The following is a 23,912-nucleotide window of genomic DNA, read 5'->3' on the forward strand; positions in this document are numbered from 1 at the left end:
CCCCCCCCCATCAAACCTAAATCTATTAACCCTCCCTCCCTCCCTCCCTGCAGCTCCGAGCAGCCAGTGCTCAGTTTGAGCGGCGAGCGGGATAAGAGACGCTGAGCTCTTGGAACGCAGCGGCGGCGGCGGCAGCAGCAGAAACAGCGTTAGCCTGGCCCCCTGCGTGCGTGATGCGTTCTGGCAAACGCCACCCTGTCCTCCCCTTGACCGATGGGCATTAAGGCTCACCACCGCACGGCACACGCCACCCCACCGCTGTGACATCCCTGGTCAGCAGGTCGTGCTCTCTCGCTCTAAACCTCCCCTCCGTCTTCGACGCTCCAACTCTCGCTCTCATCGGTAACACTTGTAAGGTGGGCCACAGATAGGACACTGTTGCTAGGTTAAAAAAAAAGCAGTGGCCCTGTGTGTGTGTGTGTGTGTGTGTGTGTGTGTGTGTGTGTGTGTGTGTGTGTGTGTGTGTGTGTGTGTGTGTGTCCCATGCGGCCTGAGCTTACTTGTTCGCTACACGTACATGCTGGGTCTGTGCTCATGAGGGCATTGAGGTTCAGAAGGGTTTGTTTTTTTAATTTGTACCCACCCTACGCCCATATTATCTCCGTTCCAAATATCCGGGACATTCCACATCTAGTTAGTGGCTTCCTAAAATACACGAATGGTTGCATAACTGGGCGGACGACACCAACGGAGTAGGGAGATAGGGAGCTGGCTGAACAAACTGCCTGTCCAACCGACACAGCTTTTCTTTCCTATTTAAAACAACCTAGTGTCAGCGCTTTCCCCTATTATGGGAGCACGCACAAACACACACACACACACACACACGGATGGTGAGACCAACAGGTTCGTTCGCAATTTTTCTTTCAACCAGTCTGTCATCTTTGAGATTTGTGTCACTGGGGGTTTGTCTAAAAATAAATGAACTAACAATACAGGTCAAGGTGAGTGACATACAAGCCATGGATCTGGGAATGAGGCTTGTTCAGCAGGGAAGGGGTTGAAGAAATCAGAATCGAACACCTGACATTCAACATCAGTCCTTATAACAAGCCACATAAAGGAGACGTATAAGATGCGGTCATTCGTCAAGATAGGGGGGATACCAGGCATAGGTAGCCCCAAAGAAAGTTCAGCTGGTTGTTCTGTGAGCCCGTAGGCTAATTATATAGTGGTTCTAAAATCATCACCTGGGCTGCAAACAACGAGACGGTTTTGTATATGCTCCTCCGGTTGGATGCTACGGATATTTTTGAAATCAGACGATCACAGCCTTCAGATAGTTATTGTGTTATATTTAACAATGAGTGGGGGACAGCAGCTGCTGTGGCTTAGCAAGAATCTAAAGAAGCAGAGGTGTTTCATGTAATGTTGTTTGCCAGTCATCCTGCTGAAAAGCAAGATGACAACTAAAGGTACGAACACACCAAACGCGTACCCCGCGTATAGACGCGTATAAAATCGGCAATTTTTCCATAGGGAACCATTGGTTTACGCGCGTATGAGCTGCGTACATGCGTTACATGCGCTAAAGCAACATTTTACCGGCGTTAGCGGCGTATGAGCTGCGTACATATACGCTCGTACGCGAGGAGTTCAAAAAATTTAACTTTTTATGCTCATACGCATGACGATTAGCCGCGTTGCCCAATCAGCGTTGAGTTTGACCCGACGTCACTGGCAGAGAGTAGTGACGCTTGCACAGAAGCATACGGCCGACATCTTTCTTTATTCTGGGTGGAAATTGTAACATAGTTACGCCATTAAATGCGTTTATGTAAACATTTTTAGCGAGAAATGTGCATTTCACTTTCATAATGTTCGCTCGGTGAATGTGAAGGATGTTTGGTTTGATAGTTATGACGAAGAGGGAACGCTCCGTTCACTTGCATGGACAGAGTCTCTGGTTGCTAAGCAACCTCAACGTCTTGGCGGACTATATCTCTGCTGATCAACACTACGAATGCTGGAAACACACCAGACACACCATGTGAAGTTATTTAACCCGATTATTGTTATTTATATCTGAGATTATTTAATCTAACCCAAGCTCTATCATGCACCCAAACACGGCGGCGTTTGGGTTTCCTTCCTCTGACTCCTAAATCCAGCGCAGCCACAGGCGCGTAGCTGCGTACGTAGGACCATTTTTGACACAAAATGGTCAAGCAACATTTTAGCTGCGTTACGCTCGTAAATCTTACGCGGGTACGCGTTTGGTGTGTTCGTACCTTTAGAGTCCATTCTTTGACATTTAGCAAATATAGCACAGGTGGAGACACACGCGCTCACACTCACACAAACAAACACAAACTTACTTTGTATTTGGGGGTGCGTGTCTGGGTTGTAGGAGAACTTTTTGTTGCACATACTGCCTTCACAGCAGCAGAAAAACACCTCTGGATCGTCTTTCTTCTCCACACACTCGTTCCTGTAAAAGTGGAGGGTGGGGGAGAGATACAGGGTGTGTCACAGGATGTTCACAGGACTCTGGCTTCATGATCCACAATGAGCCATCTGGCCTTTTTTAGATGCACTGCAAAAAAATGTTAAGTATAACCAAAGGGCATACCGTATATTTAACGAATGCACACATGAAGCAGGATTTATTTGAGCTATTGAAATCCGTTTTATACGAGTTAGGGAAAAAACCAACAAACACTGAGCACGTTAGGGTCACTACTGTTCCTTTACGCATATTCACCAGTCATCGTAAGGAAGTATAGCTAGCTTTCACTGCAGTTATATTCACCAGTCATCGTAAGGAAGTATAGCTAGCTTTCACTGCAGTTATATTCACCAGTCATCGTAAGGAAGTATAGCTAGCTTTCACTGCAGTTTCCTTGACTGGAAAGTAATGGTTTAACACCTGGTTTTAAACAAGAACGCTGAGTTTCTACCCGCATTACTGGGGATGCATAAACTTACTTTGACCTACCATTAGAAATGTGGCCTATTGATTCACAGCTTGCAACAGAAATGCACCAGGTAGGCCATCTTGGTCAGTAACCCCCCCCCCCGCACAACCCATGGAGTTATGCAGGGTAAAAAATAACCTGTCAACATGCCACACACACGGGATGGAATAAAAGAAAAGGAAAACAAATCGATCCAGTTACTGCAGGTGGGAGGTAAACGGGTTCAGTGGCATGCTATGACAAGAGCCTCCAGGTAACCAGAGCTCAGCCAGGGCCTCCCCACCTCCCTCTCGCTCTGTCACGCCAAGCGAGAAATGTTTGCTGGCAGCCCCGTTGGACGTTAAGCCACGGCGAGATAACATCAGGTTTGGGAAAGGGTGGTGGTGGGGCGAGAAGGGGAGGAAGGGGAGGGCGGTGCACTCCAAGGCAAAACATGTTTACACCACATGGAGAGGGCCTCAAGTGCGGCAACAATCGGGTGGGTTGACGCGTTGTTGAGCCGTAACACCGGGTGTCAATGGCAAAGTTGTCCTTTTCTCCGTTTAAGTGTGGGTGTTTTTTTTTTTTGTTTTTTTCTAAAGAGAAAAAACCTCACTGGAGTGGAGAGTGTGAATGTCAGCCTTTTTATTAAAAAGTTCTGAGTGTTTGGAACAAGTCAAGGCGGTGTCCGGATGACGTCTGCCGTTGGCAGCGGCTCACAGTACCCCGTGCACTCAACACCTTCAGCACAACTCCTGAAAAGCCTACGTCAATCACCCCAAAAAATAATAATCGGTCCGACACGCAAGTAAAAAAAAAAGAAAGGACCTATGAAATGAAAACCTTTGATCAAGTATCAAACTTCCATCATGTCACTCTCCCGCCCCCCATCTTAATATCAGACGTGGGTTGAGAACGCTGAAATTCAAATAGTTTCAAACCATTTTCTTTCCCATACGCGTCACCTTTTCTTTCCCATACGCAACAGTCTGAATTGTTGTGACTAAAAGTGCCTTTCCATGCTCGGCAGCTGTTGGTTGTTGAGTGGAAACACACCAGTGTTGAGAGGGAGGGATTTTCATAAGCTCTCTGTGAAACTGCCCCAACAATGGACTAGGTCATGTTAACTGGCTTGCAGGTCATTCGGCCCACAAAGGGACAACCATCAAAAACATTTTCAGTGTTTATCTGCCGTTGGTCGATATTTGAACAAGAAACTGTGACCCTATATGCTGATATGATAACTAGAGGTTAGGATGTTTTTAATTCTCCAAAATGGCCACAATTGGGATCTGGACACAACATTTAAAAACCGAATAAATAGCTATTTAACTATTTTATGATATAATAGAGTATCTATTAAGCTGCAGTTAAAAGCAATGTGAAACAATGTTCCTCATCCACCAAACTGTGAGACTCAGACAATGATATGGAAGACTTTCAAGAAATCTAAACATAAAATTTGACCATATCTGATACCATAGAATGTCAGACAGACAAAACACAGTAGGGACGATGCACGTTTGATTTCAAAACCTTTTCCCAAAACATATCTTTGAACTCCCTTGTTTCAAACCCATTTGCTTACATTTTCTGTCCATTCACATTGATATAATTCAGGCTTCAGTCTGCCAGACAGCTTGGAACATCTGCTGGTTTCTATCCACAGCGCTTCTGAGAATTTTAATAGTCCTAAACATCAGTGAAAACGCTCATGGCTCTGGGCGAGAGACAGGAAGACGGTAACAGTTGGGTGATTTATTATATGGAAACATTTCTCCAGGGAAAGTTTGCTGTGAAACACGGAATCACATTTAGCCCCAACTTGACTTGGTTGGAGAGCTAACCAGGTTAAGTCGACTGTGTGACTTTTACCGAAATTCTATCTTTGTTGATGAATGGTGGCAATTCAAAATGATACCTTACCAATTATTCTTTTTACACAGTACTTTGTACAATCTAACTACCATCAATGACTGGCAAAGGGACCAAATGCAAAAAAAGATGAATGCTCAGTCGTGCTTTAACTTGCGTTGTGTACCAGGCGTTGAGAAACTCCTGACAAAGTAATATGTCATCAGGTTGTTGTGAGCAAACCTGTTTAGCTATTCTCTGACACCTCCTCTGTTATAATGTTCCCTGGTTGTTATGCAGTGCCTGGGGCTAGTTGCTTTTAGTGCGTTTCTCAGAAATTAACAAGTGCAAAAATGTATGTAATTTCCCGATGACGGCAGGCTGCAGCATATCTGTAGCACAAACTAGGGCGGCGCGATATGAGGAAATCATGTTTTATGCAACAGCGTTGAATGTTGCAAAGTCGTTATGATTTACGATAAATCAACAGATATTGAAAGCGGCACAGTTCTCATCTATTTATTACGTGATCATATCATTACAATGTTAATAAGGTCAACTTTATTTTTAAAAGAACACTGGACTTTATAAAAACATTGAAAAAAGTGTTTAATATAAGATTTAAATCCATCAATACAAAAACAAACATTTGCTGTTAGCCTCGGCAAGTATGCCTGCTGACTGATTAAAATGGCAACCAAACAAACATTATCAGTGGGCAAATATTAAATCAGACGCCTCATTCTTCTTAAAAATGGTAACACGTATAGCCACCTACCCACACTGGATCAAGGACGTATTACATTTTATCAACCCAGAGAAGATTAGATTCTCCCTGAAAGGTTCACGGAGAACATTTGAAAAAACATGGACACCTTTCCTGGAATTTCTAGACCTTGACAGTTGTTCCAGGGAATGGGGATATCTAAAACCCCATAATGATAGCTGAAATGTTCCGCATTCATACACTGGTCTGTTCTGTGTTCTTATTTTTGCTTGGGGGTGTGAGAGAAGGAGGGTGGGGACCCCCACGTATGATTGATTGTGTATTGTGAGAGAAATTGCATAACCTAAAAAAATGGTTAGTTACATGTAAATAAATATAAAAAAATACATTAACATTGTTATTCAAATTATAGATATTAACTATTTATGTGTGCATATTTAAAATATTTACTGTGCAACACCCCAACTTAAATGGTAAATTTTAAACAAATATAGTATTTATCCCAGTTCAGGCAGTCTTTTCAGCTGCGATAAATGAGTATATTCATATAGCGATGACGTGAATACAATTAATCGGTAAGCACTAGTAAAAACAACTATTGAGCCTATCCACGCTGGAAAACAACTCATTCACGAAAACAGTGGGCCACTGAACACATGGTCTTTGAATCCCGCACATGATCAACACAAGACCATCAAACAGGCGCCACGAGCATCACAGCGCACAACAGCTACTTGAATAAACAGTGCACGGGACAGTACTGCACAAGCCCTGCTCCGAACACAACATTTCTCCACAAACTCCTGACATACAGGATATGTTATGCGACGAGAAGGAAAGGGAGGGGAGGGTGGTGGAGGTCGAGGGTTACCTGTCGTAGCAGTTGACGTCATCCAGCCAGCAGCCCTGACGGAACACCTCCACCGTGCCCGTCACGTTCTTCCAGGTGGCGAAGCAGTGTAGCCTCTTGTCCTTCTCGCCAGCGCATGGTTCGACCCCGCTGCGGTTGACCCGGCTTTCGGCCGCCGACGGTTTGTAGTCGTAGTGGACGCACTCCTGGGTCTCGGAGCGTCCCAGGATGGCGCCTGAGCAGGTGGGGTTGGAGACATTTTGAAATGAAAATGACAGTTGCCTGCAGAATATTGGAGCCTCATTATAAGCAGATCGGCATATCAGATGATGCAAGCGCAGGTCAACTTCGGTAGGCCAATGAAAATGCGGCCAAAAGTCTTGAATTGTACTTCTGTGGTTTGTAATGGAAGATTAGAACAGCCATAAGCAACGATGCCTGGGTTCAATTACAGACTGGATCGCAGTAGAATTTGTAACTAATCAATTTAACTGGCACTACCATTAATGTTGCAATTCTTTGTTATAAGCTTACAAATGGATGAAATACACATTAGTTATTTTGGACGTTTAAGGGATAAAATACAACCTGTGTACTTATCTTTTAATGAAAATAACCCTTGAAAGACATGTGTAAGCTGTTAATTGCCTTGATTCAATTCGATACCATTACATTTATTTAGCAGATGCTATTTTCCAAAGTGACTTCCAGTGCATTTAACAAAATATTTAACCAAAAAAGGAGAGAAAGAGTAAGCAAAGCAACTCTTTAAGTGCTACAATATACACTTTATTTTACAAATAGCCTATATATGAAAAACGACATGATTTTGCTAGGCCTCGTTAAACTAATGTTTCTAATCCGTCGTTGTGCTTTTATAAAAAGCTTTACCCAAAGCCAAAGTCCAAAGTAATTTACAATGGCCTCTATTTTCTTGGAACGATAGAGCAATAGCCATAAAAATGTAATTTAACACTCAGTTTTAATCACAAAGTTTTAATTGCAGCACTTAGGGAGTTCGTTTGCAAATTTGCACACACATAACTTACTTAGATGTGTTAATATCGGTTGTCATAAAATTACCATCTTTACTGATGCACGCCAGTAAACTTATTTGTTTGAATACATGAAGCATGCTGTATTTTGGCCGATAACTCAAAAAAATTATGGGTTCCGATGAAAGCGTTCTCGTCCTTGCAGCCAAACACTTATTCCTACCTCGGGGAGCCTGATAAATAAAATAAGATCATCATCCGTCCTCGGTTAACTGCGAAAATACAAAAAGGCTAGGCCTATGCAATTGAGAACGGTTGTTGGCGACTTAAAAACGCAGCATTTGAAAAAAAAATAAAAAAGCGGACGATTACCGCAGCCTAACCCGAAGCCCGTTGGACACATTTGCCCGTAGCGCGCCAGCGATCATCGTGGCGCGCCGGGCGTGCTGCAGCCGCCGCAGGGTGCCCCCAGACTGATCATCTACTCAGACAGCTGTCCTCCTCAGACTCCAGCGAAGGGGCCTGACTGGGGCCCTGTAATTAACCATGGCTGAACAGAGCCTCTAGAGGGAAAGTCACTTCATGGCGGGGGGGGGGGGGGGGGGGGTCTCCATCAGGGTACGCCAGCTTTGACACATTTACATCTTACATGCGCCACTCTATAGGAAGTAGGTTTCCATACAGGATGCAGCAGTGTCCCCCAGTAAGGACTTGTTTAATATAAACCAAACTCAAGATACCCAACATGTTTTTATTTTTAATTACAAGTACTTTTTATTTGACCTTTAAGCATCCCATTGCTTTCGTGGGCATTTCAATGCTCCTTTGGGCTGCGCAACAAAAGGAAAATAATCCCTCTGACTACTTGTGCTATGATTTACTGGCTCTTGGATGTGATGGACCCAGATAGGAGGGTAATGGGATAGCACACTGGGAATGCAGAATCTCTTGTCTAGCATAACCCAGGCTGCTTGGGAGAGGGGATTGAGCGTCTTTCGCTGTGTGCTGCTGTGCTGTACTGCAGTGCAACCCATTTCCCTGCCTGTTCCATTAACAATTCAGATGGCAGTAAAAAACAGAATACACTGCTGTTATTACTGCTGTGAAAAAAAAGAAAATATCAGGTAGTGATGTTTTAGGATTTGAACAAAGCCACAAAGTGTTTACAACAAAGGAATTGGCTACGGGGAACCAAAAAAATAAAAAAAACATTGACTTCTGTTGGCGTAGGTTAAAACCCAACTTCCTCAGTGAGCTGCGTCCATGGGATCCACATCACAATGCCTCGCTCACCTACACTGCAGCTACGGAGCCAATAGAGAGCCGCGGCTCATACCCTAAGGAGAACAAAAATAAACACAAAGCTAAATTCTTTAGAACAGGCTGATCCTCGGATTTTAAGATAATCCAAATGCCAGAAGAGGAATTTTGAATACAAATTTTGTGAAACCTTGCCTGCGGGCAAACGTAGGGTTTTGAAACAACAACAATGGAATCTGGGTGTTTTGTGGTTAACCCCAGTGAAAACCTCAAGTGGTTCTCCGAAACCGAAAAAACTGCTCACTCAAGGCCTAAGGATGTGGAGCCGAGGGTGGGGTTTCGATAGAGGCAGTCACACTTCTGCCTGCGTGAAAGAAAAAGCATGGAACGTGCCAAAGTAAAGAAGGTACGTAGAAACGCAATACCTGCACACGTGCGTGTTTGAATTGCTTTGTTGCCTCAACCAAAAAAGGCCCTTTTGCTTCACAGCCTTTGAGCTGGTGTTCAAAAAATAATTGAAATCAAATTAATTGCCACACCACAAAGAGTGGTGTGGCATAAAGTAACCTGGCCATGGTTAGTAACAAAAGGCGCCAGTTGGATTATGATTAGAAGAAAAAGAAAAAAAAAGGTTACTACTGACTACATACCTGCCTCCTCCAACTCTCTAGACAGTGAAGGAGGTATGCACGGTGACATTTATGCAAGCAATCAATAATGGATGACTGGATGTGTCAGCTAAACTTGGAACACCGAGAGCCTCGGGCCTGCAACAGGGTGACTGACTCGCCACGCAGGTCGAGTGAGAGGCGGTTGGTTGAGCGGTTTGCATCTCCGTTAACGACCAAGACTTTCCGTGAGAAGAAACAGGCAACATTTCCTCGCAATTTGAATCCCAGATCCGGATTATGCCATTTACTGCCGGTTGTTAAAGCCAAAATACTAGGTAACTACATGAGTCTCTCCACTTGAGATTTACGAGGTGGCATAGATTACAACCGGGCATTGCTTTGCTTGTACTGGTTTTAGTTTGATCATACAGTAAGTTCATATGCAAGGGTTAGCTAGAGAAGTTGGTCCTAATGAGGGGGGGGGGGGGTGGGGGGGATAAACACATCCTCGTGGACGAAAGGAAGTGAAGTCTAATGGAAGCTTCATTGTAATAGCACTCGAGTGTCATGCGGCGTGGACTGGAACGAGGATACATCAGCAGTCACTCATGGAGCCCGGCCAATACAAACCTCTTCATTCATTTTAAGCGCTGCGTGAACACGAACGGCCAACAATGAAGACATAACAGTATCTCAATGAAAGAGAAGAAAAATAAGAGATAAAAAACACTGTGCTGTTGCACAGAATAACAAAAAAAAATTAATATATTTATTTTTGGGAGGAATTAATTTACTAATTGGCCCTTGGTGGGGGATTAATGCGGGTGGATTAGTTCCAGAAGACAACAAGTCACCATTATTAGGATTACACGGAATTTGCTGGAATTACTGTCACATCCAGGCCTGGGAGATGGGAGTGGGAAGAGGGCAGGAGAAGATGCACATCGAACGCTTGAGGTCTCTGCGCCGTGATTACAGATCTAGGCCAGCAAATTGAATCGGACAAATTGACCCAGACGCTTAACAAAATCCCAGAAAGCGGGGAGCCCCCACCCCGGCCTCCTCATTCAGAAGTCATTGCTGATTATTGACTGCTGGGGTGAGTGGGATTGTCCAGGGTCTAAATGAAAACACTGAGGGAGTGCACTCGCTGGGATCTATTCAGCAGTAGCAGGCAGTCACCAACAAAAAAACTAAACAGTCAAAGACAAATTGCTGCCAAGAGGAGAAAAATCGGTGTGCATAAAAAACAAAAAACCTTAATTGTTTAAATTCTATTGCAGGCGTTGACTCCAAACACAAGGAATGATAATGAATTGGCATGTGCAGGAAAATGTATCATTCTTCAGAAGATAATCAATGTTGATAATTATTATTACTCATTTCATGAGCTAAAAAAAAAAACATTCAGCCAGAACATTATACATCAGTCTTTAAGAACAGACTGACATCCATCACATTCAGAACATATCTAGTCTCCTCTATTCAGTCGACCATCTCTGACCCATTAGGATATTAAGAGAAAGAATTATTCCATGTCTTGACTTTTCCTTGTGGCACAGTTTAGGAAAAGCTTACGTCCAACTCCCTCACCCCATCACAACCAGCTCAGCAGGCATCTTGAAGAGTCCTCCTCATTATCTGGCCCGGCGTCAGTGAGCGATGGAGAGATTAGGCGAGAGAGGGAGGAGCTTTGAAGAGAGGGAGTGGGAGCTGACACTTTCCCCCAAATGCAATGCAAACTCCATAGGATGAAACAGGCACTGACCGCGAAGGACGCGGGGACAGAGGGCTTAAATATATCCAGCATTTGTTTACAGAGCGCCCAGCATATAGCCGCAAAAAACCCTGTATCAAATTCTTGCTCGTCAGGTATTAAATGTCCCTGGGCCATCATCAAGTGATCCGTCAAAAACCCTGGCGGTGGCGTTTTTGAAACAGTGACAAGTGTGCACAGGACCTCGGGGCAGGGGTACAGGGTAAGAGTTGTGGGTTGAACGCTATGCAGAAGAAAGAGTTTGAGAGATTTCTGCGGATTACCAACCAAGCCTCTCAAGTTAAATAAGAACAAAATAAGAACACATTCATTTGCTAATACATGCTCTTTCCAGATGGATGAATGCCTATTCTAGCCCCCTGCATTGTAAACATGGGTCAGACGGCTAAGCCTGAAACCAGGGGTTAAGTATCGTCAATGTTTATTATAACCATGATGAACAAACACATGGGATCAAACTCAAAGTCTATAGGTTGTTGGTAAACCGATTGCAACACAACGTGTCCATTAATTTAGTCAAGTACAAACAAACCAGTCAAAGGTAGACAATCATGTGCAATGTTTACCTATTGGTATTCACCTTAATAACTTATTTGCTGGATGTAAAGTATTTCCTCTGAGCAAATTACTACATATGCAAATGAGAGCCCTGATGTGCATCCAGGGTAGATGTCGGACGATCTGGGCTAGTTTTGGTTACACAATATTTGCATGTGGTGCCTGGCCATGTATTCTGAAATAAACCTAGGGAAAAACAAACGTATCGTGTATCCTGCATTCTGACTTGACCCAGTGAACACAAGTATCAAAACAAAAGTATCATATTCTAGTTTACATGAAATTCCATTAAAAGCTTCTTCTTTTTTTCTGGGGGGGGGGGGGGGGGGGGGGGTGAAAGGCAGGTATAGTGCTAAAGACCAGTGCCAAGGGAGTAAGACCAGAGTGGAGCAGCAGGAGTTGAAGCAGAGAGCCAAGGGCTGCTGGACATTCCAGCCAGGATTAGGAGCTCTGACTTCATCGCTGCATTAGGCTGTTTAACAGAATGAATAGACTTGCAGTCCTTGAGTCCAACAAGTGACATTAGCACACAAGGTTGAGAATGGGCCTCTTGTTGCCCTAATGATGTTGTGTCATTGTATAATTTTTTTTGTAATGCTACATTGTGGATTTTTTCTGATAATCAACAGGAATGGAGAAGTAAATGTATTCAAAAAATGTATGTGTCAGACAGAACATGACTCAGTATCCCCATGAAAACGCCTTATTTAAATTATTGAAGCCTAACACGACATGTATAGGGTTTCTGATGCGGATTGAGTGTGAGTGCATCATTTAAATCAATTGTGATCCTCATCCCCACCAATAATCCCCCCCAGCCCACGTCTTGAAAAAAGCTGGGTGCACATTATGATGCTTAGTTAAATGCTCCCCGTCCCCTCCATTAAAAAGCTGCACTTAAGACCAAATGACACACGATCAAAGAGCCACTTTTGAATTTAACTTCGAAACCCAATTCACCATTTTCATCCTTGTAATAATGAAGATAGATAAAGAGATGAGGTGGGGGGTTGCTTAAAACTTCATTACATTGGGTCTTGCTCCGCCCAAAACTTGCCCAAAAAAGATTCTCAGGCACAAGGGAGAACAGCAGCATGGTGTAAACCAAATTGAAACAAACAAGGCAATAAAGGCATACATGCGTTTTCCAAATATGCTGCCTATAACAATGAGCAATGTTAACTCCAACTGCTTGGCATAAATAATGCATGCAATCATGATGCTATTGCCTGCCACAGTATCTTGGTGCTTGAAATCCACGGCCTCTGCACAGCAGAACTCAAGGAAGAAAAATCCAAAACAAAAACATAACAAGCAGATTCTCTAATTGAAAGATCAACAAATGCCATGGGAAAATTACTTTCAGACAACTATTGAAAATTAACAAACTTGCTCCTTTGCATATTGTCACTGATCGTCAAGTTGGATATTGACCCAAGAACAGAACAAACAAACACACTGGTAAAAAGAGCCACATGTGACTTGGGCTATTTGTTTTGGCAAGTCTGTAGTGTGCCATGGCTGCGGTGATTAGGGCTGCAGACAGGAAGGCAAGCTCTACAGCGGGCAAGCATCACTTTTGAAAATCACAAAAACGGACTACATGTCGGGATAGGAGCAGTAGAGTGCGGTACGTGAAGAGTGCGAGAGACATGGAGCAAAACAACACAGGGAACTCTGACCACAGGATGACGACCATGCTCTGGCCTGCTGGTATGCGATACTGAGAGGCGGTCAAACGTCCATCACAGTTCCATTAATGAATCATGTCGAGGCAGGTAGGATTATGTGCTAGAATAGAGTGGGTGAAAGGCCTTGGGCAGGCCGATCGCACTCATCTTATACCCTAACTGAAGAGCAATTATTTTGAGGATATCGTTTCACTTGGTGATCTACCACTCGATTCTTTTTCTCCTGAGTTATTCTGAGCCCTGGATCCTAATAGGCCGGGAGCAACAATAAGGGACCAATGATCACCTAATTTGAGCGGAAGAATACTCAAGTAATGAGCAATGCACATACTAATTGTGCTGCTAAGAGGGAAGCATCTCACACGAGGGGTAATCGTAGCAGTGGGACTTTTCTTTTTTTCTCAATTCAGAGAGTAGGCAAAGGCAGTATTTCCGCTTTCATTGTAGAATTTGGGAGGGAAAGCAACACAGGGAAAGCAGCATGGTGCTACTAAGCGTACAGATTAAAAAGAGTTAAAAGATAGGAAAATGGTTCATGGTCAACGACTCATTTTGAATATGGTAACTTTGCTATAGGTACGTTTACGTTGTGAGTGGTGTTGCTGACGTTCTGGTAAACAACTCTTGGATCACAGCATTTGGATCATTTCAATAAGTAAGGAGAGCAATAAGCAAGGTTGAAATCATGAAACAGCAGTAATAAACGTTACTATATAGGTTTTTTGTACTTAATGTAAATGATTAAATGTATGTCCGGACTCGGAAAGAAAGCGTATACTTAGAGCATGGGGACCACTTACATACACTACACTTACTTACATGCTTAGAGCATGGGGACCACTGTCACTAACTGCAGACAATGCACATATTAAGTTACTAAAAATCCCCACTCTAATCATTGTGCTGACATCCAACTGGTGATAGATTGTCATCATAGACGTCATTCCTTTAATCTTAAAAAAAGGGAACAATTCAGGGGTGAACAAACCAGCTTTGGATCACTTTGACCAGAGGAGTCCATAAATGGAGGATTTCAAGCCTTAAGTGTGACATTATCCCCGACTGGCTGCCATACCAAAAAGGGAAGAGATAATTCTTTGTTTTAGGAGGATTTGTGAGAAAAGTGTTGTCATTCTCTAATGGTCCACTGTTGGGCCGTCTGGTTAAGTACAGATGGGAATGATAGGCAGCCTGCTGGTCTAGTTGCACGGATCGGGACAAGCTGGCAAAGCCTGGGCTAAAAGGGCAAATGTGATGCAAAAGTAGAAGGAGATAGAATTGGTTGTTGTTTGGATTATAATTTAGTTAACCTGCCCTGAACTCCGAGGAATTTATTATAACAATTGAGTGCCAGTGAGAAAATTGTGTCCGCGTCGTACTTCTTGTTTAATTTACACAGCAGTAGGCCTGGCCTGATTGGATGTCTTCATCTAACTGATGGACACAAGCTTAGTACAAAAGACAATTACAAAAGTAATTGGGAGGACAAGAAGTCATGGAAACCCACCTCTCAACTTCACTCACATAAAACAATGGCTAGGTGACATTTAATATTGTATAAGGCAACTGTATATTATAGATATAAAAATCCCAACTGTGAAACGGACAGGAGCCGCCTGCCCAGGGGAAATCTATAACATTTGAATAAAGCCCCATAATATAAGGAAGGGCTGTATGCAATTAACTACCCTAAGTGTTAAGCATAAAAGCATAATTGTATCACAAGTGGTCACTGAAGGGAAATGTTTAGGGCCAGGTGTGACTACAATTAGTCACATACAATTAGTCTTATCCCCGGACGCAAGATATCAGCTCTAAACAAACCTTGAGAGAGAGAGAGCGAGAGCGCCAGTTCATGCACAATCTCTCCAAAAGGTAAACCATGCCAAAGAACCTTTCAACTTTGGTGCAAAAATCAGATAATTCCAAATTATGATTTGAAAGCTAGATAATAAAATACCTTTGGTATTCGTTGTATACCGACACCCTGTATTATACAAGAACCAGGGAAGGCCAGGTATGGTACAGTGAATTTCAGCATAAAAATTAACTTTCTTGAGTCTGGGTTTGTTGTAACAAGAAAGATAAATAAAAAGTGTCATTCCGTCGCATCACAAAAGTTAAGAGTTAAGCGTACACTGAATTCAAGAACCTCCATATCTTTCTAATCAGGTCAAAGTCCATGGCAGTTATTATGAGTGGAGCAGATACCCGCTATAATCTAGACGTGACTGAAGCAGCAACTTTGATTTTTTATTTAATTGGATTAAGAACATGACATGTTGGATCTCAAATGACAAGGCTTTCCATCTCATTTCCCTTTTGACTTTCAACTTCTCCAATCTCTATTTATATCGTTATCTTACGAATGTTATCAGAAACGATGTACTCCTCGCATCGTTTGCTCTTTGACCCGCTAACTTCGAGAAGGCTCCTTGTTTCAGGTCTGATGTTTTATCATACATCTGAATACAATCTATAATATTTTAATGTGGAAGCGGGGTTGTTCAAATATGCAGGCGTTTTCACATCGCACGCAAAGAACACAATGCATTAATCATTACATGATATGCATTATACAACTGCCCGCTCTCAATCACGCACACGTTGGCCATTTTCCGCATTGAGGCCCAGCATTCACGCCACTTATCCAACTGGATGAATAGGTCCATGGACATACGTGTCCCCGCACACACACACACGCACACCTGTCCCATTATCGTCGTCACAAATACAAACGTTTCATTTGTACAATTGTAAACCTGTCATGACGAATTCCCTAGTTGAAGGGGGGGGAAAGCAGCATTGTAGAACAATACATTCGCTCGCTCCTAAGCGTCTACGGTGTCAGTCACAAGTACACGATCACATAAGTACAATGTTTTCATACATCAATGCCCACAATTCATTCTCTAAAGATGTTTTCTATAACAGTACATGAACGATAAGCCATAACATAAATGTCAGTCTGTAAACTGCGTGATGTGTACAGAATACAGGTTATGATTTGAACCCACCTGAGGAACAGGAGATGAGAAAAACGCTGAATGCCAATTTGGTCGCTGATCCCATTTTCGATCAAATGACAAATCCTTTATTTCGATTAAATCCCGAAGCAGTGACTCCAGAGGATTAGAGTCCCAAACCAATCACGGCTCCTTTGTATAGCAGTGTATCTCAGATGAGCGGTTGGCAGAACCGCAACATGGAGCCGAAGGGACGTCGGTGTTAGTTGACCATCCACTTCAGATTCATTGCCATGTCCAGCTTGCGCAAGAAGAAAAAAAAAACTATCGATCAGATGTTATAAATACAGGAGACTTAAAGGTTTGGACTCTCCGTCGAACGCAAATCCCTTGAGGTTGTTTGGAAATAAATAGATAGCTTATTAGACAGGTCGACTGGCAAGCTACGTAAATAAGTAGGAGGTCGCACCGATGCACAACAACTCAACATAATGTACATTTAGCATTGTCTCAGGTTGCCCCAGATCAAAGGCAGAAAATACCGACAATCAATAAAGTAGGCACCGTGTCCTTGCCCGCTATGCAATTTGTTTCATATGACAATCGAGGTCAGCAACGAACGGAGGGGACAGCCCTTTTCCGAATAGCCTTTAAAGGCACAGATATAATCCACATTGTATATGGAATTGCATAGATGTACTATTATTTAAAAAGACTATTAACATGCCAGGAACTGAGATAAACGCACGCATTTTCTAGTTTAAAGTCAACTTCGGCCGAGGCTGCGATGTTTTTCCCATTTGAAAAACATCGGTCTTCTTCCAAATCACGCACGAGCAATCCACGGGAAAGTTGACAGCAGGCCAATGCCACTGAAGAACAGTCTGTTATTAAAACATTGTGTCTGTCGGGGGTCTCTAAACGACCCAAACGGCGACCAAGGCTGCTGTGTGCCGCTCCAGTAATAACTCACACAGTCCCCACTTCATGTCATGTTGAAAAACGCTCCGTGAGATTGGTCTCGAGCGGCACCGCTGTGGCGGGTGATGACAACCACCGCGAAGACCCGACCTTAGCTAGTTTTGCTAGCGCCAACGTTAGCGTTCAGCCTGCCTCCTCACTGTTTTACACCTAATATATATCCGCAACAAAAATGTATCAAGTTGTTTTGCAAGTAACGAATTTAGTGTTGGTTGTAGAATCGCGTATCCTTGTAAAGCTCTGAGGTTTACTTCTGCGGTTCCGATCGGTAATCACATTCCCTCTCTTCTTGAACAAGAGTACGCAAGATGGCTGCTAGCACAGTGAGATTGTTTTTGTTTTTTTCACACTCATCTGTCACTATGTTGCCAAAGACTGAGTGACACACAAAGTGACCAACCAGAATCCTTGAAGCAGGTCCGCCTGCAAGCCTCAACCAATTGCGTTTGATCCTGCTTTTCGACAAAAGGACGCCTACCGTCAAAGAATGTTGAGTAACCATCGGGCCAGAATTCATATACTGTAGCTTATCGTCTTTGCAATTCATGAAATGAGTTATTCTTAGTTGTTATGATCATATATCGACAGCTAAAAGCAGATATTTTTAAAAGCTTCACACAGGTAAAATGAAAAAATACGAATAACATTGGCTTTATAGATTAAAATAAATAAATTGTATTTTTTGTGTGAAACTCTGCATGTTAATTATTAACAGAAGCTATATTATCAGGATCATAGTGAAACAGTGATAGTTGGGGAAAAAAAACTCTATATTCCCCTTTATTTATTACAATTCCTTATTTGCCACTTTTGGGCACATGTTACATTATAAAGGGCCACCTAGCATTATCTGTGGGCAAAACTAGACTTTGAGATAACAGTCTGTACCGACATTCCCAGTAAAGACACACGCTTATTCGTATTCCAGCTTGCTACACATATTTCCAAACTTTTTGCCATACTTAGTAGGCCATATGCTATTTGATACATAGGACTAGTAAGAGGAAGCATTATCTATTAATTGAATCCTGAACCCTTAATCATAAAGATTGACCTGAATGCAGTCACCAGTGCTGACCATTATATGCAGATCAATTATTATCCATATAATCCATGTTTCAATAATCCTCAGCACTAGTCCTTATCTACCGTCATTTTCCCGATAAGCCACTGTTTCAGATGTTTCCTAAAAAAAAATTTGCATTACTGTAATACCAAATGAACATGCATCGTGGACTTATCTTTGATACATTTTGATTGAAGATTAATTGTCTATCTGTCCTTCAGGTGGTTTGGAAATCCCCTGGATCGAAAGTGTCTATACTCCAAATACATTGGCTTGGATGTAAGCATAGCATGATAGAGCTTGCTACGATCAGATGATGATATTAATAAGAAGCAATTATTGGATTATTTTTAAGAGATTTTAAGATTTTTAACTGTTTATAAAGACTTTATAAAGTGTACTTGTACCTTGGTTCTTTTTATTACTTTATTTGGATTAACGATATATTAAGGCATGTTACAGCAACCGAGAAACGTCAAGCCAAGACAGAGCCTAAAATCCAAAGTTAAAACGTGTTCACCAGGAGCAAACAGTGGTTACATGTCTGCCATTTTGTTTTGTAGGGTCCGGGAGATGGAAATAGGCAGCACGGCATTCGCTTCCCGGTGAGCTCATTAACTTTCAATCAAAGTTCTAAAAGTGAGAGAGATTAACCCGATGGATTTCAAAGAGTTCAAGCCAGATGTCGGGTAGATGTCAGAGGAATGGCAGTGCATCTGTCAGTGTATGTCATCCCTGTCAGGCCTGCGTCCTTGGACGAACATACATGTACCTTGTCCCTGGGAAGGATTGACATTTCCCAGCCCTCCCAATCACACACACACACACACACACACAAAGACACACACGCACACACACACACACACACACCCACTCAGAGCACAAAATCCCTAGTGTGTGATAATGCATCGTAACGGATTCCAGACCTTGCCTAATGTAAAACAATCTACTTTTGCCATTCAAAATTAAAATAATAGCAAGGAAGCCTTTGCCAATGTTGGCTACATATGGTTATGACACAAACTTGGGCCAAGTGATTCTCCTTCATGTGCACACTGCACAGATAGCTAATTACTTGGCCTAAGCAGTAGTAAATCACATTATCTCCTGTCCCCTTAAATCAATTTTAAGCCTTGGCACACGCCAAACCTATCCCTCTCATTCACAGTAAGACAAACTGGCCATGGCACTATAATTCCTTATCCAATTAAAAAATATATAGTTAAATGGTTTATTAAAGCAAACACCGTGCTTTTTCTTCGTGACTATGAGAAGGAATAAATGACTTACAAACTTACAAGGACTGCACATCCCATTCAGGAATAGATCATTTTTCTATTTTATCTGTAGCCGACAGAATGTATGGCATAATACTGTAGATCAGACCCTTCCATAATTTATAGCGCTATGCATCATCCATGAGTGACTACTATTGGAAGGGAACGTGAAGTATGTGGGCAGTCTTCATGTTTGTTTAGTTCACAGATTTTCTTTCTTTCTTCTGCAACAAATTCATCTATATGAGCATTGCATATGTCAAGATAAAAAATGTGTGCCTCACTGCACATCATACAAGTTAATTGTCCAAGCAAAGGTGACTATTAATAGACATAGAGGGGAAAAAATACATTCCATTGATCGTAAAATATTTGTTTATACAAATCATAAAGCACATAAATAGCTGATTGCATTTCCCTTAGTCACGGCACGCAAATCTTTAGAGCCAAAGGTTAAGTTAAATAAAGGCTTCCTGACACAGAGGCACCACAGTAATTAGTGCTCAGAGAAAAGGCGGAGCATGTGTGAGGACAAGGAAGAAGAGCTGTGTGTAGTAGAGGTGACAGAAGCTTATTGATGTGACCTGGGCAGCCATGACACCATTCCGCCTCTCTAATCTTGATCGACAGAACAGTGCTTCCTCCCTGAGCTAACTAATGTTCACTGTGCACATGTGGCTTTCCGGGAGCAACCAAGGTGTGTGTGCATATGCCAAAGTGTTTGTGTTTTTTGTATGTGTGTGCATGTCAGCACCTCGTGTCAGTTGACACACTCTCTGGACCAATATTACTATTGCTTACACCAGTGCATTAATGTGCTAATTAGAATAGTTTCATGTCTTCAGGTCTTACCTCCCCATGAGCAACAACTTCCGTTATCACAGTAGAGTAGACCTGAGGTGAAACGTAAAGGATGTTACAAGAAAGTAGCGTTACATTTTTACAATACATTTTTATATGACAACTTGTCCATTGCAAGTGTGTATAGCACCCACCTTGGTGATACACAAATGCAGTGATAGAACGATTGATACATAGATACATAGACAGATAGCTGGTGAGATCAATAGATTTCGGCTGCAGTACTGAACAAAGGTAAACATTCACATTTCAGGAGAACATCCTCAAACTATGAATAAAATCTCAGGGATATTATTTGATTTGTTATGCAATACTCAGTTAGCAAAGGGCTTCAACAACAGAGATACGTATCTGGCAAAGAAAGATGTGCAGCCAGTAGTGAGTGATTTCCTGTGGGATTTCATCTTGAGGGCAACGCCGCTGGAGGGGTTATTACAGGAATAGCATTTAAAATGAAGGCTACAGAGTACACAATGTACCGCGGCTTTTACATAACCGCTCGGAACACTGCTGTACGCTGAACGCCTTTGCCTTCTTATGTTTTGTATTTGCATAAGATAGAGCGAGAGAGGGATAAAGAGAGAACAAGATGGGATAGAGGGTTGGGAGGGGGGAGGGCAACATAAAAAGACATATGGTCTATCTGGGAGCATATTGATGGAATATGGCCAACGACAATTCAACACAGCACTTTTTTATTTCATCGTTATTATGATTAAAAACTTGATGTGTACTACCTTGTAGCTCAACTTAGCAGCCACAATACTTTAAAGTTCCTAGTGCACTGTACCAGATCACATCAACGTTTCCATTGACAATAAATGGCTAACATGCAGGTACACAAACACTTTCTCTATGGAGGGTCTGAGGATAGTACAACAGGAGCCCTTCCATCTAAAGTGTGTGTAATGCATCTTATGATAACACAAGGCCTGTCACACGTGATACCAACACAGCTCCTACTCATTTGATGTGGAATCTGCTTTGTGATGAAGTAGCTTCCGAAAGAAAAAAAATGAAAAACGCCACGCTCGCTCCACCACTTGTCCGTGCACGGAGCAAATAAATGAAAAACCAAAGGTGTTGTTTGCCAAGTGGGGCAGCGGCCAAGGAGCGGCAGCTTGGCAGACAGCACACCAGGCAGCCGCTTAGCGCCGCAGAGATGAACTGTTCACACCAGGCATTCGACTACCCTTGGACATATTTATCTTTCTGGCATCCTTCGTCTAGTTTCTCCTTATTGGATGGATCTCTGCATCTACATAGGCTTCATGAAACAATTGTTCAATCGAGGGATGCCTGCAAATCACAATTGATGTTGCATGTGAGAAGAAAGTTAGCGAAACGTTTATATCTGCTGCAGTTGGTTCATGTCGGAGGTGTTACTGCTTCTCGATGAAGCGTGTGGACTTTGGAGATTGAGTTTAAGAGAGGTTGCCCGAAAGAATGAAGAACTCTGGCCCTCCTTCTTCCTTCACTCCTCAAGATCCATAACAGGCAACAATAATGTGCCATCGCATATGCAGCCATTTCCACTACACTTCACTGTATTGTTTGCTTATATTTGTACCTGTTTTACTTGTTGTTTAAAAGTTTTTTGTTGATACCTCGCTGAGACCCCCTCTTCCACCCAATCACTGTTCCAGGAACTCGAAGACACAGAGCAGTACAGGATCAGACAAGAGTGATCATGAGCAACAGGCGTCGAGTAAAAGTGTTTGCTCTATCTTATGTCCTTGAAAGGTCATTCAACCCCCCCCCGTCCCCCCCCTATCCCCCTTGCATCACAACAACATTGCGCCGAAGACTAGGGCTGCACCGCAAGGCCGTCGTTGCCTCCAAACCATTTGTATTTTCAACCTAGTTTGTCGTTGCTCCTGGTCGTCAACACGGCTTGAGCACCACCACTAATCTCTCAACCCAACACCACTGCAGCGGTGGGATGTAGCCTGAGCCTTCTGCATACCAACGCCCCCCACTGGACACATCCATCACCAGCCCCTTGTCCCATTTCAGCAGAGTTTACCCTGCTGTCCCATTTGGGGCCTTTCATGAGGACGTCTTGTTTGCCTTTTAACATACGCTCTACTCTTTAGGGTTCTTTTTTGCAAGTCTACAAAGAGCGGTTTCATATCAGCGGCTCAAGTCGAGACCTGTGTTGCTGGCTGTGTCTGAGATTCTCCATCTGGATAAAATGCAAGGACAGGACAAAACCTAAGGCACGAGAGACACCTTATCCTGATGGAGTACTTGAAAGAAATGTCCGCTAATTAAAGATTTTTTTATGTCAAGTAACGTTTTTTCATCTGATATTTCAGTTGTGTGTGTTTTTAATATACTTTGGCATCGCAAAGGCCCATTGGACCAGGGCTATTAGACCCATATTTGGTCCAGCATCTTTTATTTGTCCGGTATTTTCCTTTTGCAATCCAATTAAATCCAACAAACAGCCTCTACCCAAGTATAACCAATCCGGAAAATGAATTGTTGGCAAAAAAGCAATATCTGCCCCACGCCACCCAAAAGGGAAAAATACGTCAAATTGAAAACATTGTTCTGCAAAAGCACCTACAATTCAAATGTCACCAGTCTATCCTTCTCTCTCTCCGTTGCTCCATCTTTCCATTTTGTAAATTGAATTTCCTGCTTTACTGACTGCTTGAAGGGCTCCACCACCCGCTGTTGTTCCTTTCCGCTGAGGTGCTGAGACTGTGCCAAGCAGAGCCTGGCGTGAGTGGGTGTGCTGCTAATGGCCTCTCTCCAGTAATTAAAAAGCCACTTCATTTCACTGAACACTTCATTGTAACTCTCAACTTGATAACATGGTATGGTTCAATGTGTACGGTTACATATAGGGCCACCAATCCACACCGGAGGGGAGGCCTAGCTTTTGATTTGAGCAGATGGTGACTTGGGGTTTGGAAGTAGGTTGTAGCAGCTTTGCGTTTGTCGAGCCAAGTCCTATTCAATAGGCTGTTGTTATTTGGCTGTTTTGGGATGATGTTAACAATTCTTAATGACCCCATTCAGGATCTATACAATCTATTAAGGTATTATTAATTTATTAACAGGTAGAACATACAATTATACTGTATAAACAGTTATACAGCAGTAATCTTTATTTTCAAGATTAATATGTTCATTTAATTTATAATAATAATATTTGATCCTAGTTAAAAAGTTAAAAAGGTAAACAACACGCCCGATATTAAGAAGGCTGTGCTTGATTTGATTTGGTGGAGTCGCGATATATAACAGAAAGAGTTTGTCAGACCAATTATATTAGAGTTTCGCCCTCTCTGTAATCCTATTAGCCACTTAAGTAGTTGGAGAAACGCCCGGTGAATGCTTAGGTTATCTATAGGCTAAAAGTATTTTGGCCAAAGGGTCACTGCCAGGGACTCGTCAGTGGCACCCACTTGTTTGGCACGGGTGCCACTGCTTGAATGAGTTGCATTTAAAGTCAAGTTTTCTCTACTTTTGATCATGTTTAAAATGCACCTTTTCATCATGTTACTTTCAAAATGTTCTTCACCGCCCC

The 23,912-nt window shown here is 42.6% G+C and overlaps 1 protein-coding gene across 2 annotated transcripts in view; it reads right to left on the reverse strand.

Moving 5' to 3' along the window:
• acvr2aa (activin A receptor type 2Aa) overlaps positions 1-17,510 on the reverse strand; it is a 35,162-nt gene extending 17,652 nt beyond the window's left edge. For both annotated transcript variants that reach the window (XM_060040700.1, XM_060040699.1), the window contains exons 1-3: positions 16,238-17,510; positions 6,350-6,563; positions 2,319-2,431 (exon numbers count right to left, since the gene is read on the reverse strand). In XM_060040700.1, the coding sequence (XP_059896683.1) occupies positions 2,319-2,431; positions 6,350-6,563; positions 16,238-16,292 (382 nt within the window). In that variant the 5' untranslated portion in view covers positions 16,293-17,510. The remainder of the gene's footprint in view (positions 1-2,318; positions 2,432-6,349; positions 6,564-16,237) is intronic.
• Positions 17,511-23,912: the final 6,402 nt, after the last annotated feature.

The sequence above is a fragment of the Gadus macrocephalus genome, chromosome 20 (genome assembly GCF_031168955.1).
Source record: "Gadus macrocephalus chromosome 20, ASM3116895v1".
Classification (NCBI taxonomy): Eukaryota; Metazoa; Chordata; class Actinopteri; order Gadiformes; family Gadidae; genus Gadus; species Gadus macrocephalus.